At 49.6% G+C, this 16998-nt stretch overlaps 1 protein-coding gene across 1 annotated transcript in view; it reads right to left on the bottom strand.

The window, feature by feature from the left end:
• The window catches only part of rev3l (REV3 like, DNA directed polymerase zeta catalytic subunit), a 197982-nt gene that overhangs the window by 99329 nt on the left and 81655 nt on the right, over window positions 1–16998 (bottom strand). The window contains exons 4-6 of the mRNA XM_078399911.1: window positions 14460–14620; window positions 6145–6325; window positions 3383–3477 (exon numbers count right to left, since the gene is read on the bottom strand). Of these exons, the coding sequence (XP_078256037.1) occupies window positions 3383–3477; window positions 6145–6325; window positions 14460–14620 (437 nt within the window). The remainder of the gene's footprint in view (window positions 1–3382; window positions 3478–6144; window positions 6326–14459; window positions 14621–16998) is intronic.

Below are 16998 nucleotides of genomic sequence, written 5' to 3'. Positions count from 1 at the left end.
TTCTCTGCCTCAGAAGGCAGTGGAGGCCAATTCCCTGAATGCATTCAAGAGAGAGCTAGATAGAGCTCTTAAAGATAGCGGAGTCAGGGGGTATGGGGAGAAGGCAGGAACGGGGTACTGATTGAGAATGATCAGCCATGATCACATTGAATGGCGGTGCTGGCTCAAAGAGCCAAATGGCCTCCTCCTGCACCTATTGTCTATTGACACTTCTATCACATCTCCCCAACCTCTGACGTTCCAGAGAAAACAATCCAAGTGTATCCAACCTTTGCCGGTAGCTGAAACCCTTTAATCTAGGCAAGAGTCAAGAGTGTTTTATTGTCATATGTCCCAGATAGAACAATGAAATTCTTACTTGCTGCAGCACAACAGAATGTGTAAACATAGTACACTGTAAATAATAATAATAATCGTCTACTGTAGTTCAGAGTTTGTTTAATAGTCTGGTGGCTGTCGGGAAGAAGCTGTTCCTGAACCTGGACGTTACAGTTTTCAGGCCCCTGTACCTTCATCTCAGTGGCATTGGTGAAATGAGATCGTGGCCAGGGTGGTGTGGGTCTCTGATGATGTCTTCTGCCTTTGAGGCAGCGACTCCAATAAATCCCTTCAATGGCGGGGAGGTCTACCAGCATTCTGGTAAACCTCCTCTGCACCCTCTCTAAAGCTTCCACATCTTTCCTGTAATAGTTCGACCAGAATTGCGGGCAATACTCCAAATGCAGCCTAACCAAGGTCCTAAAGAACTGCGTCATGACTTCCTGACTCTTATATTCAATGCCCCGAGCAATGAAGGCAAGTAGACTTGAGAGGTGGCGCAGCGGTAGAGTTGGTGCCTTACAGCGAATACAGCGCTGGAGACGTGGGTTCTATCCTGACTACGGGTGCTGTCTGTACGGAGTTTGCACGTTATCCCCGTGTCCTGTGTGGGGTTTTCTCCGAGATCTTCGGTTTCCTCCCACACTCCAAAGACATGCAGGTTTGTAGGTTAATCGGCTTGGTAAATGTAAACAATTGTCCCTAGTGGGTGTAGGATAGTGTTAGTGTGCGGGGATCGCTGGTCGGCGCGGACCCGGTGGGACGAAAGGGCCTGTTTCCGCGCTGTATCTCTAAACTAAACCAAACGGAAGTTTTAACAGAATGAACCCTTGATTAGGGAGTATGGGCGGGGAAAGGTTGGACAAACTTCGATTGTTTTCTCTGCAACAACAAAGGCTGGGGGAAGAACTGGTAGAACAACGTAACATTCCGAGAGGCATAGATAGGGTAAATAATCAGAACATTTTACCCAGTATGGAAAAAAACAAATGCCAGAGGGCACAGCTATAAGGTGAGAGGGGCAACTTGCCCACACAAACCAACATGTCCCACCTACTCTAGTCCCACCTGCTTGCAGTTAGCCCATATCCCTCTAAACCTTCCCTATCCATATACCTGCCCACATGTATTTTTAAACATCGTGATAGTCCCTGCCTTAACTACCTCCTCTGACAGCTAGTTCCATACACCCACCACCCTTTGTGTAAAAAAGTTGTCCCTCAGGTTTCTATTAAATCTTTTCCCCCCTCACCTTAAACCTATGTCCTCTGGTTCTTGATTCCCTTCTCTGGGTAAAAGAAGCTGTGCGTTTCCCCTATCTATTCCTGGGTGGAGGCAGATACAATAGTGGCATTTCAAAGACTTTTATATCGGCACCTGGATATGCTGGGTATGGAGGGAAATGGATCATGTACAGGCAGAGACGTTTAACTTGGCATCATGTTCAGCACAGACATTGTGGGCCGAAGGGCCTGTTATTGCACCAACTGTTCTATGTCAGTGGGTTAATTCCCAGAATGGCGGGACTGTCGTATGTTGAAAGACTGGAGCGACTGGGCTTGTACACTCTGGAATTTGGAAGGATGAGAGGGGATCTTATTCAAACATAAGATTATTAAGGGATTGGACACGCTAAATGCAGGAAACATGTTCCCAATGTTGGGGGAGTCCCGAACCTGGGGCCACAGTTTAAGAATAAGGGGTAGGCCATTTAGAACGGAGATGAGGAAAAACTTTTTCACTCTGATCTGAGAGTTGTAAATCTGTGGAATTCTCTGCCTCAGAAGGCTGTGGAGGCCGATTCCCTGGATGCTTTCAAGAGAGGGCTAGACAGAGCTCTTAATGATAGTGGAGTCAAGGGATATGGGGAGAAGGTACGAACGGGTTACTGATTGTGGATGATCAGCCATGATCACGGTGAATGGCGGTGCTGGCTCGAAGGGCCAAATGACCTCCACCTGCACCTATTGTCTAGTATAGAGCTGCATCATGACTCCCTATCTACATCCAAATTATAAAACACAACTAAATACTTTTGACCCTCAGCAATCGTCACAAAGTTTCCAATTACAATTTAACACGGTCACCCCACAAAAAATAGAAATAAAGATCAAAATGTGTAGGAAGGAACTGCGGGTGCTGGTTTACACCAAAGATAGAGACAGAATGCTGAATGTTCCGTGGGTCAGGCGGCATCTCTGGAAAAAAAGACTAGGTGACAGAGTGACAGAGTCGGGGGCCGAAAGTCGGGGGCCGAGAGTCGGGGGCCGAGAGTCGGGGCAGAGGGAGCAGCGGGTGAGAGCGGAAGCGCGGGGAGGGGCAGGGTGTCAGAGGGCCCGGTGAAGGAGCGCCGCCACTTGCGGGGGCTGTTCCCTCCCTCTCTCTCTCTCTCCCTCCCTCTCTCTCTCTCTCTCTCTCTCTCTCTCTCTCTCCCTCTCCCAGTGCCAGTGAGATGTGCGGCGCTCCTCCACTCTCTACCCCGGTCCCGTCTCCCTCTAACGCAGCAAAATAAGAACAAGCACAAACGTTGTAGTTGCTGTTCAGAAGCCCCACATCCCCGGGGTGAGAGGCGGTGGCGGTGAGGAGGGAAGTTTCCTTGAGTTTGTTGTGTGTGAGGGGGCGCTGCGATCTCTCGCCTTGTCCCGGCTCTGGGTCGGTGGCGATCCACTCTCCGGTGAACCTTCGCCGGCAGCTTCAGCCTCCAGTCATCGCCGCCACCACCGCAGTTCCACGGCACCGGGACAAGTTAAAGATTCGGGGAGAGTTGAGGGGAACTCACCGCATAAAGCAACAAAACCCACAAAATCATCGTAGTCTTTACTAATTAACCACATACACACCAAATTAAGTTTTGAAAACAGTATTTTCTTACCTATACGGAGAAAAACTGGAAAAAGCGGATGAAACGCAGGTTTTTTTACATGGAGCAGATGAGCTGGCGACAATTCTATGCCCCCACGACCTAGGACCTGCACGTGCTCAGTCCGAACACCAAACTCACTTATTGCAGAGTGGAAGAGAGCTGCACATTTGAATTTTATAAACCAGAGGCAAAACAAAATACCTTCGATTTCAAAGCGATTTAAGATGTCAGCTGCAACGGCATCCACTTCCAGTTCACAGGTGCTCTGTCGGTCAACGTTCTCCAGCACCAGGGAGCTGCAGATAACCAAGAGATGAATACCATTTACCATCATGCTGAACTAAACCATCTCACAGTTCCAAGTGTCGAGAGTGTTTCATGTGCCGAACCAGAGCAGTGAAATTCTTACATGTAACAGCACAACAGATGTGTAAACTCAGTACAGGTGCTCCTCGACTAACGCTGCTTCCACTTGCGATATCTCGACTCTGCGATGGTGCAAACGGCAGCGACCCGTGGCGAACCGCCGCTCGCTTCACGCCACGTGATCACATGTATTAAATGCATTTCGACGTACGATATTTTGGGATTACGATGGGTTTCTCGGAACGTAACCCCATCATAAGTTAAGGAGCACCTGTACTCAATCGCAAACGGTGGGCAGCACAGTGGCGTAGCGGTAGAGTTGCTACCTCACAGCGCTAGAGACCCAGGTTCAATCCCGAGTACAGGTGCTGTCTGTACGGAGTTTGTACGTTCTCCCCGTGACCTGCGTGGGTTTTCTCCTGGGAGCGGTTTCCTCCCACACTCCAAAGACGTACAGGTTTGTAGGTTAATTGGCTTGGTATAAATGTAAATTGTCCCCTAGTGTGTGTAGGATAGTGTTAGTGTATGGGGATCGCTGGTTGGCACTGACTCGGTGGAAGGAAGGGCCTGTTTCCACCTGTATCTCTAAACTAAACTAAAGAAGACGTATTGACATAATAAAAAACAAAAATAGTTCAATATATAAAAAAGAATATTGTGCAAAACCAAAACAAAGCCCAAGGTTCCTAGTGCAACCGAGACAGTTCACAGTTTAATTGGTGTTTGTAGTATTCAAGAGCCTGATGGTTGTTGGGAAGAAGCTGCTTCTGAACCTGGACGTTATGGGCTCCTGCATCTTCATGAAATGAGAGCATGGCCAGGGTGCTGTGGGTCTCTGATGATGCTGCCTGCATTCTTGAGGCAGCACCTCAACAAATAGGTCACACACCACTTAATGTACACCACGATTGCCTGTTCAATACCAGAAGAACAGCATGAACATAAACAGAAATGTCCAATTTTAAATTCCTCAGTATACAGCAGGCCAACTTGCACAGATAGCTTTGAACATTGGTAATGGTTTTTATTGTAATGTGTATTGAGGTACAGTGAAAAACTTTGTTTGCACGCTATCCAATTAAATCAGATAACACTGTACACAAGTACAAGTAAACCATACACACACACCTACAATAGGTAGCGCAGAAGGGAAAAAAACCAGTGCGGAATATAGTTTTCAGCATTGTAGCATTACAGTTCCAGATGAAAAAGTCCAAATTTCAAATGAGGTAGGTTGAGAGATTGAAACTATACACTGGCTTATGGGATAACAGAGGGGAAGAAGCTGTTCCTGAGTCTGGTGGTGCGCACTTTCAAGCTTCTGTACCTTCTGCCCGATGTGAACGAGAAGAAGAAGGAATGACCGGGGTGGGATCAGTCTGCTGTTCTGCGGCAGGTGAAGTGTAGATGGAGTCAATGTTGGGGAGTCTGGTATGCGTGATGGACTGGGCTACATCTGTAACTCTCTGCAAAGCCTTGTGGTTTTGGGCAAATGTGCTGTAACCCCACAGTGTGCTGTCTAAGGTGCATCTGTTGGCTGTCGCTTTAATGTGGTTAGGAAAAAACTGCAGATGCTGGTTTAAATCGAAGCTAGACACAAAATGCTGGAGTAACTCAGCGGGTCAGGCAGCATCTTTGGAGAGAAGGAACGGGTGACGTTTCGGGTCGAAACCCTTCTTCAGTGTGAAGGGTCTCGACCTGAAACGTCTCTCCAGAGATGCTGCCTGACCCGCTGAGTTACTCCAGCATTTTGTGAATAAATACCTTCGATTTGTACCAGCATCTGCAGTTATTTTCTTATACTTCTTTTACTTCAGTTGGTATCTGTAAATCATTTGAAAGCTGACATCAAATTTTGGCTTTAAAGGAAGAAAAGCAGAATGAATGGTGGCGCGGCGGTAGAGTTAATGAAGGGTGGCACAGCGGTAGAGTTGCTGCCTCACAGCATCAGAGACCCAGGTTAAAGAAGGGCGGCACAGCGGTAGAGTTGCTGCCTCGCAGCACCAGAGACCCGGGTTAATGAAGGGCGGCACAGCGGTAGAGTTGCTGCCTCACAGCACCAGAGACCCGGGTTGCATCCCGACTACGGGGGCTGTCTGTGTGGAGTTTGCACCTTCTCCCTCTTTGCTCCGATTTCCTCCCACACTCCAAAGACATACAGGATTAAAGGTTACTAGCCCGAGTGGACCTGTTGGGTGCAAGCTTCTCCCGATTGCCATCCTGCCTCCTTCCAGTTCCGCCTCTTCCACTCCACTCCCCCGCCCCTATCTATTAAAGTTTAAAAAGTGAATGACTTTTAAAAGATAACAACCATTTGAACCACAGGCCTAAAATGGTGAGTAAGTGGGCCTAAAATTGTTGTGCTATCGTGTACCGTTTTGGTTGTATTTCGGGAACAATCAAATATACAAATATATATACAAGATGAGAGTTTTAGTAATATAGATAGATTTGGCTTCAGTAAAATCGTAAATAGTCCTTTGTGTGTAGGATAGTGTTAGTGTACGTGATGATCTCTGGTCGATGCGAGCTCCATGGGCCAAAGGGCCCGTTTCCACCCTATGTCTAAAGTTTAAATATATTTACGTGCAGCTAACCTTGGTATGTCCTCTTCCTCCCAGCGCACAATGGAGCAACTAATGGACTTGTCTGTTTGTGTCGCCGCTCCCTTGGTCTTGGCGGACAATGGGCTGGTCCACGACTTGCCACTATCTTTGCTACCTGCATTACACACTTCTGAAATGGGGTTTTCAGGAGAGCCTTTTTCTTGTTGGTCACCTGCGGTTAGAAAGAGAATCACATTAAAATTCATATCTGACCAAATCAGACCACAAGTCATCAAAAAGAGCACATTCCTATTCTGAAGCTCAATAGCGCTTACAGGGTAAGACAAAAAACGGTGGCAAAATTCAGCAGGTCAAGCAGCATCTGTGGAAAGCAAAACAGTTAACATTTCTGATCCGAGATCTGTTCCCCGGGCAGAGAGAGAGAGAGACAGAGAGAGAGAGAGAGAGAGAGAGAGAGAGAGAGAGAGAGAGAGAGAGAGAGAGACACAGAGAGAGAGAGAGAGAGACGCAGAGAGAGAGAGAGAGACGCAGAGAGAGAGACGCAGAGAGAGAGAGACGCAGAGAGAGAGAGAGAGATGCAGAGAGAGAGAGAGAGAGAGAGACGCAGAGAGAGAGAGACGCTGAAAGAGAGACGCTGAGAGAGAGAGAGACGCAGAGAGGGAGACGCAGAGAGAGGGAGACGCAGAGAGAGAGACGCAGAGAGAGAGAGAGGCAGAGAGAGAGACGCAGACGCAGAGAGAGCGTGGGGGGACGCAGAGAGAGAGACGCAGAGAGAGAGAGAGACGCAGAGAGAGAGATGCAGAGAGAGAGAGACGCAGAGAGAGAGACGTAGAGAGAGAGAGACGCAGAGAGAGAGACGCAGAGAGAGAGATGCAGAGAGAGAGACGTAGAGAGAGAGAGACGCAGAGAGAGACGCAGAGAGAGAGAGACGCAGAGAGAGACACAGAGAGAGAGACGCAGAGAGAGACGCAGAGAGAGAGAGACGCAGAGAGAGAGAGACGCAGAGAGAGAGATAGACGCAGAGAGAGAGAGACGCAGAGAGAGAGAGACGCAGAGAGAGAGAGAGAGAGACGCAAGAGAGAGAGAGAGAGAGAGAGAGACGCAGAGAGAGAGATAGACGCAGAGAGAGAGAGACGCAGAGAGAGAGAGACGCAGAGAGAGAGAGAGAGAGACGCAAGAGAGAGAGAGAGAGAGAGAGAGACGCAGAGAGAGAGAGAGAGAGAGAGACGCAGACAGAGAGAGAGAGAGCATGTTGAAATAATGAGGTGCTGTTCCTCCAATTTCCGGTGGGCCTCACTATGGCACTGGAGGAGGCCCATGACAGAAAGGTCAGACTGGGAGTGGGAGGGGGAGTTGAAGTGCTCGGCCACCGGGAGATCAGTTTGGTTAATGCGGACTGAGCGCAGGTGCTGAGCGAAGCGATCGCCGAGCCTGCGTTTGGTTTCGCCGATGTAAATGAGTTGACATCTAGAGCAGCGGATGCAATAGATGAGGTTGGAGGAGGTGCAGGTGAACCTTTGTCTCACCTGGAAAGACTGTTTGGGTCCTTGGATGGAGTTGAGGGGGGAGGTAAAGGGACAGGTGTTGCATCTCGTGCGGTTGCAGGGGAAAGTGCCCGGGGTTGGGGTGGTTTGGGTAGGAAGGGACGAGTGGACCAGAGAGTTACGGAGGGAGCGGTCTCTGCGGAACGCAGAAAGGGGAGGGGATGGGAAGGTATGGCCAGTGGTGGGGTCCCGTTGTAGGTGACGGAAATGTTTGGCGGATGATTTGTTGGATCCGCTGGCTGGCGGGGTGGAAGGTGAGAACGAATGGGGGGAGGGGGAAGATCTCCCTCTATCTTCCTGTCTCCACCTATATCCTTCCTTTGTCCCGCCCCCCTGACATCAGTCTGAAGAAGGGCCTCGACCCGAAACGTCACCCATCCCTTCTCTCCTGAGATGCTGCCTGACCTGCTGAGTTACTCCAGCATTGTGAATAAATCGTAGAGAGAGAGACGCGGAGAGAGAGAGACGCGGAGAGAGAGACGCGGAGAGAGAGAGAGACGCGGAGAGAGAGAGAGAGAGAGAGACGCGGAGAGAGAGAGAGAGACAGACGCGGAGAGAGAGAGAGAGAGACGCGGAGAGAGAGTGAGAGAGACGCGGAGAGAGAGAGAGAGAGACGCGGAGAGAGAGAGAGAGAGAGACGCGGAGAGAGAGAGAGAGAGACAGACGCGGAGAGAGAGAGAGAGAGACGCGGAGAGAGAGTGAGAGAGACGCGGAGAGAGAGAGAGAGAGACGCGGAGAGAGAGAGACGCGGAGAGAGAGAGACGCGGAGAGAGAGAGAGAGGCGCGGAGAGAGAGAGACGCAGACAGAGAGAGAGACGCAGAGAGAGAGACGCAGACAGAGAGAGACGCAGACAGAGAGATAGACGCAGACAGAGAGAGAGACGCAGACAGAGAGAGAGAGACGCAGACAGAGAGGGAGACGCAGACAGAGAGAGAGACGCAGAGAGAGAGACGCAGACAGAGAGAGAAGCAGACAGAGAGAGAGACGCAGACAGAGACGCAGACAGAGAGACGCAGACACAGAGAGAGACGCAGACAGAGAGAGAGAGACGCAGACAGAGAGAGACGCAGAGAGAGAGAGAGAGACGCAGACAGAGAGAGAGACGCAGAGAGAGAGACGCAGACAGAGAGAGACGCAGACAGAGAGAGAGAGACGCAGACAGAGAGAGAGACGCAGAGAGAGAGACGCAGAGAGAGAGACGCAGAGAGAGAGACGCAGAGAGAGAGACGCAGACAGAGAGGGAGACGCAGACAGAGAGAGAGACGCAGAGAGAGAGACGCAGACAGAGAGAGAAGCACAGAGAGAGAGACGCAGACAGAGAGAGAGAGACGCAGACAGAGAGAGAGACGCAGAGAGAGAGGCGCAGGCAGAGAGAGACGCAGACAGAGAGAGAGACGCAGAGAGAGAGACGCAGACAGAGAGAGAGACGCAGACAGAGAGAGAGACGCAGACAGAGAGAGACGCAGGCAGAGAGAGAGACGCAGAGAGAGAGACGCAGACAGAGAGAGAGAGACGCAGACAGAGAGAGGGACGCAGACAGAGAGAGACGCAGACAGAGAGAGAGACGCAGAGAGAGAGACGCAGACAGAGAGAGAGAGACGCAGACAGAGAGAGAGACGCAGTGAGAGAGACGCAGGCAGAGAGAGAGACGCAGACAGAGAGAGAGACGCAGTGAGAGAGAGAGACGCAGACAGAGAGAGGGACGCAGACAGAGAGAGACGCAGACAGAGAGAGAGACGCAGAGAGAGAGACGCAGACAGAGAGACGCAGACAGAGAGAGAGACGCAGTGAGAGAGAGGGACGCAGACAGAGACGCAGACAGAGAGAGGGACGCAGACAGAGAGAGAGACGCAGACAGAGAGACACAGTCTACCGAAGGGTCTCGACCCGAAACGTCACCCATTCCTTCTCTCCCGAGATGCTGCCTGACCTGCTGAGTTACTCCAGCATTTTGTCTCTACCTAAGAGTTTAGTTGAGTTTATTGTCACCTGTACTGAGGTACAGTGAAAAGTCTTTTTGTTGCGTGCTAACCGGTCAGCGGTAAGACAATACACGATTACAATTGAGTCATTTACAGTGTACAGACATATAAGGGAATACCTTTCGTGCAAGGTGAAGCCAGCAAGGTCTGATCAAGGATATACCGACGGTCAGTAATGAGGTAGATAGTTCAGGACCACTCTGTCCAATATAGCCTAAGCAGTTGTTACTGAGAATTGAGGCAGGTACAATAAAATGTAAAAGATATTTGTCTCGGTGCATGGATAGGAAAGATTCGTTGAGATATGGGACAAACGTGGGGATATGGCACTCGCTGGGAATGTTGGTCGGCAAGCTGGGCTGAAGGGCCTGTTCCTGTGCTGCAAGACCATATCGCGACCCCATCCCTGCCCCAACGTTGAACACAAATGAAAATCAGAGTCAACGCAATCTGGAACACTTGCCATCAGATATCTCCAGTGGCCTAAACCTTCGACAGCCGCCCACCTTGCCCACTGGGATTGGTCTCGTAGGGAGTTCCACTCTTATCCCCCTCACCATGGGCAGGCTAACCTGCCATCGCCTCTCTTCACACTGCCACACCGTGACCTGTAACGTCCTGAGATCCTCCTGTGCAGACACTGCTTGCTCTCCCAGATGCTGTCCTCATCGATCTCAGTGCGATGTCACATCAGGTCACATTTCTCAGGCACACCTGGTTTTACCACGTCTTCACCAGACATTTTTTGCGTGAATGGATTTTCCAACATCTAGATGTGGATAATCTGCAACCCTATCCACTTAAATACTGGGGCAACTGAAGTCATGTGGCCATAATTCGGGGCTTAGATGTGGTGGGCCAAAGGACCCATTTCCATGAGGTACAATTCATTCAGTTTAGTTTACTAAACTGTGTCTTTTCAAACGTACGTACTTCTTGCCTGATGGGAGAACGAAGAAGAGGGGGTGACCGAGATACAGCGTGGAAACAGGCCCTTCCGCCCACAGAGTCCGTGCCATCCAGTGATCACCCCGTACACTAGAACAATTTACAATGTTACCAAAGCCCATTAACCTACAAACTTGTACGTCTTTGGAATGTGGTAGAAAGCTAGAGCACCTGGAGAAAACCCACGTGGTCACGGGGAGAAGGTACAAACTCTGTACAGGTAGCACCCGTGGTCAGGTGGGACCAGGGTCTCTGCTGCTCTTCAATGAAATTTAAAATGCACACGTTAAAACTGTTTTATTTTCCTTAAATTTTTTCTTAGACGGGAGGGGTGGGGGCAATCTTTACAAATCTGTTTCATCTTTGTTAAGCTTTTTCTTTGTGAAATGTCAGTTTGTCCTCTCTTTGGCCATTTGACACATTACAGGGAGATTGACATTGCAGTTTTCTTCACAAGTAGGTTCCCGGACAATAAAGCTGCCATTATTTTGCTTTTAAATTTATGTCTTTAATGTGCCAGCTGAAAATATTGGCAGAGAAACTCTTTAGAGTTGCCAATCGGAAAAAAATATTTTGTTCTACTGCTACCCTCCCCAACACACACTACTGCCCAGCCCAATCTGTCTCTCTGTCTGTGTGTCTCTCTGTCTGTCTGTGTGTCTCTGTCTGTCTGTGTGTCTGTCTGTCTGTGTGTCTCTGTCTGTCTGTCTGTCTGTCTGTCTGTCTGTGTGTCTCTCTGTTTGTCTGTGTGTGTCTCTGTCTTTGTGTCTCTCTGTCTGTGTGTCGCTCTGTCTGTGTGTCTCTGTCTGTCTTTGTGTCTCTCTGTCTGTGTGTCGCTCTGTCTGTGTGTCGCTCTGTCTGTGTGTCTCTCTGTCTGTGTGTCTCTCTGTGTGTCTCTCTGTCTGTCTGTCTGTGTGTCTCTGTCTGTCTGTCTGTGTCTCTCTGTCTGTCTGTGTGTCTGTCTGTCTGTGTGTCTCTGTCAGTGTGTCTCTGTCTGTGTGTCCCTGTCTGTCTGTGTGTCCCTCTGTCTGTGTGTCCCTCTGTCTGTCTGTGTCTCTCTGTCATTCTGTGTGTCTCTGTCTGTGTGTGTGTCTCTGTCTGTCGGTGTGTCTCTCTGTCTGTGCGTCTCTCTGTCTGTGTGTGTCTCTGTCGGTGTGTCTCTCTGTCTGTGCGTCTCTCTGTCTGTGTGTGTGTCTGTCTGTGTGTCTCTGTCTGTGTGTCTCTCTGTCTGTCTGTGTGTCTCTCTGTCTGTGCGTCTCTCTGTCTGTGCGTCTCTCTGTCTGTGCGTCTGTCTGTCTGTGTGTCTCTGTCTGTCTGTGTGTCTGTCTGTCTGTGTGTCTCTGTCTGTCTGTGTGTCTGTCTGTCTGTGTGTCTCTGTCTGTGTGTCTCTGTCTGTCTGTGTGTCTCTGTCTGTGTCTCTGTCTGTGTGTCTCTGTCTGTGTGTCTGTCTGTGTGTCTCTGTCTGTGTGTCTGTCTGTGTGTCTCTGTCTGTGTGTCTCTGTCTGTGTGTCTCTGTCTGTCTGTGTGTCTCTCTGTCTGTGTGTCTCTCTGTCTGTGTGTCTGTCTGTCTGTGTGTCTGTCTGTCTGTGTGTCTCTGTCTGTCTGTGTGTCTCCGTCTGTGTGTCTGTCTGTCTGTGTGTCTCTGTCTGTGTGTCTCTGTCTGTGTGTCTCTGTCTGTGTGTCTCTGTCTGTGTGTCTCTGTCTGTGTGTCTCTGTCTGTCTGTGTGTCTCTCTGTCTGTGTGTCTCTCTGTCTGTGTGTCTCTCAGTCTGTGTGTCTCTCTGTCTGTGTCTCCCTGTCTGTGTGTCTCTCTATCTGTGTGTCTCTCTGTCTGTCTGTGTCTGTGTGTCTCTGTCTGTCTGTGTGTCTCTGTCTGTCTGTGCCTCTGTCTGTGTGTCTCTGTCTGTGTGTCTCTCTGTTGTCTGTGTCTCTGTCTGTCTCTGTCTGCGTCCCTCTATCTGTGTCTGTCTGTCTGTGTGTCTCCGTCTGTCTGTCTGCGTCTGTCTCTCTGTCTGCGCCTCTCTCTGTCTGCGCCTCTCTCTGTCTGCGCCTCTCTCTCTGTCTGCGCCTCTCTCTCTCTGTCTGCGCCTCTCTCTCTGTCTGCGCCTCTCTCTCTGTCTGCGCCTCTCTCTCTGTGTCTGTCTGCGCCTCTCTCTCTGTCTGCGCCTCTCTCTGTCTGCGTCTCTCTCTCTGTCTGCGCCTCTCTCTCTGTCTGCGCCTCTCTCTCTGTCTGCGCCGCTCTCTGTCTGCGCCTCTCTCTGTCTGCGCCGCTCTCTGTCTGCGCCGCTCTCTGTCTGCGCCTCTCTCTCTCTGTCTGCGCCTCTCTCTCTGTCTGCGCCTCTCTCTCTGTCTGCGCCGCTCTCTGTCTGCGCCTCTCTCTCTCTGTCTGCGCCTCTCTCTCTGTCTGCACCTCTCTCTCTCTGTCTGCGCCTCTCTCTCTGTCTGCGCCTCTCTCTCTCTGTCTGCGCCTCTCTCTCTGTCTGCGCCGCTCTCTGTCTGCGCCGCTCTCTGTCTGCGCCTCTCTCTCTCTGTCTGCGCCTCTCTCTCTGTCTGCGCCTCTCTCTCTGTCTGCGCCGCTCTCTGTCTGCGTCTCTCTCTCTCTGTCTGCGCCTCTCTCTCTGTCTGCGCCTCTCTCTCTGTCTGCGCCTCTCTCTCTGTCTGCGCCTCTCTCTCTGTCTGCGCCTCTCTCTCTGTCTGCGCCTCTCTCTCTGTCTGCGCCTCTCTCTCTGTCTGCGCCTCTCTCTCTGTCTGCGCCTCTCTCTCTGTCTGCGCCTCTCTCTCTGTCTGCGCCTCTCTCTCTGTCTGCGTCTCTCTCTCTGTTTCTTGATTATATTTGTGTTTCTATGTTTTGTTTATCTGCTTCTGACTTATGATGCTGTGTTTAATTACATTTTGTTTTATTGTTTTGTTTCACTGCTATTGTGTCTAGTTAGGGTAATACCTTGTTAAATATTAAGGGTAGGCACAATAAGCTTTGGCTTCTGCCTACACATTTTTTTTCAGTCATAGAATATCATGTGTGATTATATTGTTTTATTTTTGATGTAATGATTTCGTACTATTTAACTTTCACAAATGTATGGTCAATCTGTTGTATTGTATTGACTGGAAAAATAAATGAATAAATAAATAATTTTTTAAGAGGATGAGATATGTGGAAACACATGCACCAGCAGCTTGAACTAAATGTTGCTGTACAAGTACCCCTGACAATTACATCCTCTGCAATCGAAGGTACATTCATCAATGTCCATTCATTGTACACCGATCAGCCAAAACATTATGACCACTGACAGGCGAAGTGAATAACATTGATCATCTTGTTACAATGGCACCTGTCAAGGGGTGGGATATATTAGGCAGCAAGTGGGCAGTCGGTTCTTGAAGTTGATGTGTTGGATGCAGGAGAAATGGGCAGGAGTAAAGACCTGAGCAACTTTGAGAAGGGCCAAATTGTTATGGCCAGACGACTGGGTCAGAGCATCTTTGAAACGGCAAGGCTTGTGGGGTGCTCCCGGTCAGCAGTGGTGAGTACCTACCGACAGTGGTCCGAGGAGGGACAAACCACAAACCGGCGACAGACAGGGTGTTGGGCGCCCAAGGCTCATCGATGCGCGAGGGCAACGAAGGCTATCCCGTCTGGTCCGAACCGACAGAAGGTCGACTGTGGCACGTCATGGAAAATGTTAATGGTGGTCACGGGAGGAATGTGTCACAATACACAGTGCATCGCACCCTGCTGCGTATGGGGCTGCACACGGAGGACCAACAGCATATTAGGCAGGTGGTCGTAATGTTTTGGCTGATCGGTGTATTTTAAAATCTCCCGTCCTTATCCTCCGCTTTTATTCTTAATGCCGTTACAACTTACTTTCCCTTCTGTTTTTTCTGAACTTCACTGCGGCAAGGTGAATAAGGTTCATCCCATACAGATTGTGGTCAATGAAGAGTTGCAGAAGATAAGGTAAATGAGCTTCGTATGGCTGGTACGATCTATTCATTACAGCTCCTCCTTGCAATAACTCACAGACTCTAAGAAGCAAAAGAAAATCATTGTCTTTCATTGCAAATTGATCAACACACTCTCACAAAATCTCAGCACTGGTCGCTAATGACACTGCAAGAGTTATTACATCTCTTTTTTCTATAAATACTGAATATTCATATCAAAATACAAACTGATTTTGCATCAATCCAGCCACAAAACTGTTTTCCCCAAACCTCCATTACAGGGGAACTGCTCCAGTACAGAGTGCTAAAAGAGTGAGACCAGTGAAACATTAAATATGTTAAAACACATAGAGAGGGCATTTAGGTTTAGCGATAAAGCGCGGAAACAGGCCCTTCTGCCCACCGGTTCGCGCCGACCAGCGATCCCCGCACATTAACACTATCCTTCATACCCTAGGGACAATTTTTACATTTACAAAGCCAATTAACCTACAAACCTGTACATCTTTGGGGTGTGGGAAGAAACCGAAGATCTCGGAAAAAACCCACGCGCAGGTCACAGGGAGAACGTACAAACCCCATACAGACAGCAGCCATAGTTGGGATTGAACCCGGGTCTCTGGCACTGCATTCGCCGTAAGGCAGTGACTCTACCGCTGCGCCACCGTGACCGACCATTTATCTGGTCATTTACAGTTTCCCCACATAATTTAACCAAGATGGCCGACGCGGGAAGGGTGTTAAAAGGGACTTGGCGCCGCAGGATGGCTCGCTGGATCGCCAATGTGGATGGTGTGCCAGGCACGGCTCGCCCGCCACGGAACAGTGAACCCGCCTGGAGAGGGAAGCCCAGTCCCTGCTCTCCACCAAGACAGGAACAGGAGAGGAGGGTGGACGGATTTGTCGATGGCGGTGGACACTGGTCAGAAGGCCCGGTAAGAATAACCATGGGTGGCCTTATCTCCCACGCCCTTAGGGACAGAGGACATTTAAAACCGAAAAAACTTTTTCACCCAGAGAGTTGTGAATCTGTGGAATTCTCTGCCACAGAAGGCAGTGGAGGCCAATTCACTGGATGGATTTAAAAGAGTTAGATAGAGCTCTAGGGGCTAGTGGAATCAAGGGATATGGGGAGAAGGCAGGCATGGGTTACTGATTGTGGATGATCAGCCATGATCACTATGAATGGCGGTGCTGGCTCGAAGGGCCAAATGGCCTCCTCCTGCACCTATTTTCTATGTTTCTATGCAGTAAGCCCCCTCCCTCCACCACGCCCGGGAACCCGGAGTGACGAGGGCTGTGCAAGGAGAGGGGCGACGGATCTCGGGACGACCGGCATGGAGGCCTTTGTGGCCAGCTTCAGCTGGGACTGTAATATGGCTGCTCTGTACATTCTATACTAACTGGGGCAGTGTGCTCATGTAGGGGGTTGGTCTTGCTGAGCAGTTTGCAAAAATAAGCATTTTACTCTATCTTGGCACACGTGATAATAAATAAACCACTGAACCGGTTTATCAGATCGAAACAGAGTTCTAATCTGATAAACCAGTTCAATGGTTTATTTATTATCACACGTGCCAAGTTAGAGTAAGATGAATATTTTTGCAAACCAAATTAGTACAGGTGTTTGCAACAAACATTGACTCACACCCATTTTGCACAAGATCCTGAAAACAGAGATGACAAATTCATTGGACATCTACCTGGACTGATTCTAAAGGCTTAATCCAATCATTATCGATTGGTTTCATTTGCAGCATTAGGTAATTTCCATTCTTGGATATCCGAAACGTCCTCTTTCGTTAGCAAACTGTCCCCCCACTCGTCATAGATGGATCCTCACTTCCATTTACTCTGTGTCCCGTAGTTCTGCTCCTGCTCCACCTTCTCCCCGCCAGACGGAGCAAGGATAGAGTTATAGACAATAGGTGCAGGAGTAGGCCATTCAGCCCTTCGAGCCAGCACCGCCATTCAATGCGATCATGGCTGATCACTCTCAATCAGTACCCCGTTCCTGCCTTCTCCCCATACCCCCTCACTCCGCTGAGTTCCCCTGGTCCCTCACCTTTCACCCTACTAGCCTCGTATCCCACACATCATTCTCAAACATTTTCGTCACCTCCAAAGTGATCCCACACCAGTCACATCTTCATATCACCACCCCTTTTAAGTTTAAAAATAAAGTGAAGGCCATTTAGAATAGAGGTGAGGAAAAACCTTTTCACACAAAGTGTTGTGAAGCGGTGGAACTCTCTGCCTCAGAAGGCAGTGGAGGCCAATTCCCTGGATGCTTTCAGGAGAGAGTTAGATAGAGCTCTTAATGATAGTGGAGTCAAGGGATATGGGGAGAAGGCAGGAACGGGGTACTGATTATAGACAATAGGTGCAGGAGGAGGCCATTCGGCCCTTCGAGCCAGCACCGCCATCCAATGTGATCATGGCTGATCATTCTCAATCAG

The sequence above is a fragment of the Rhinoraja longicauda genome, chromosome 5 (genome assembly GCF_053455715.1).
Source record: "Rhinoraja longicauda isolate Sanriku21f chromosome 5, sRhiLon1.1, whole genome shotgun sequence".
NCBI lineage: Eukaryota > Metazoa > Chordata > Chondrichthyes > Rajiformes > Arhynchobatidae > Rhinoraja > Rhinoraja longicauda.
Note: the sequence above shows the minus strand (reverse complement) of the source record. Positions and strands in the feature narration are given on the sequence as shown.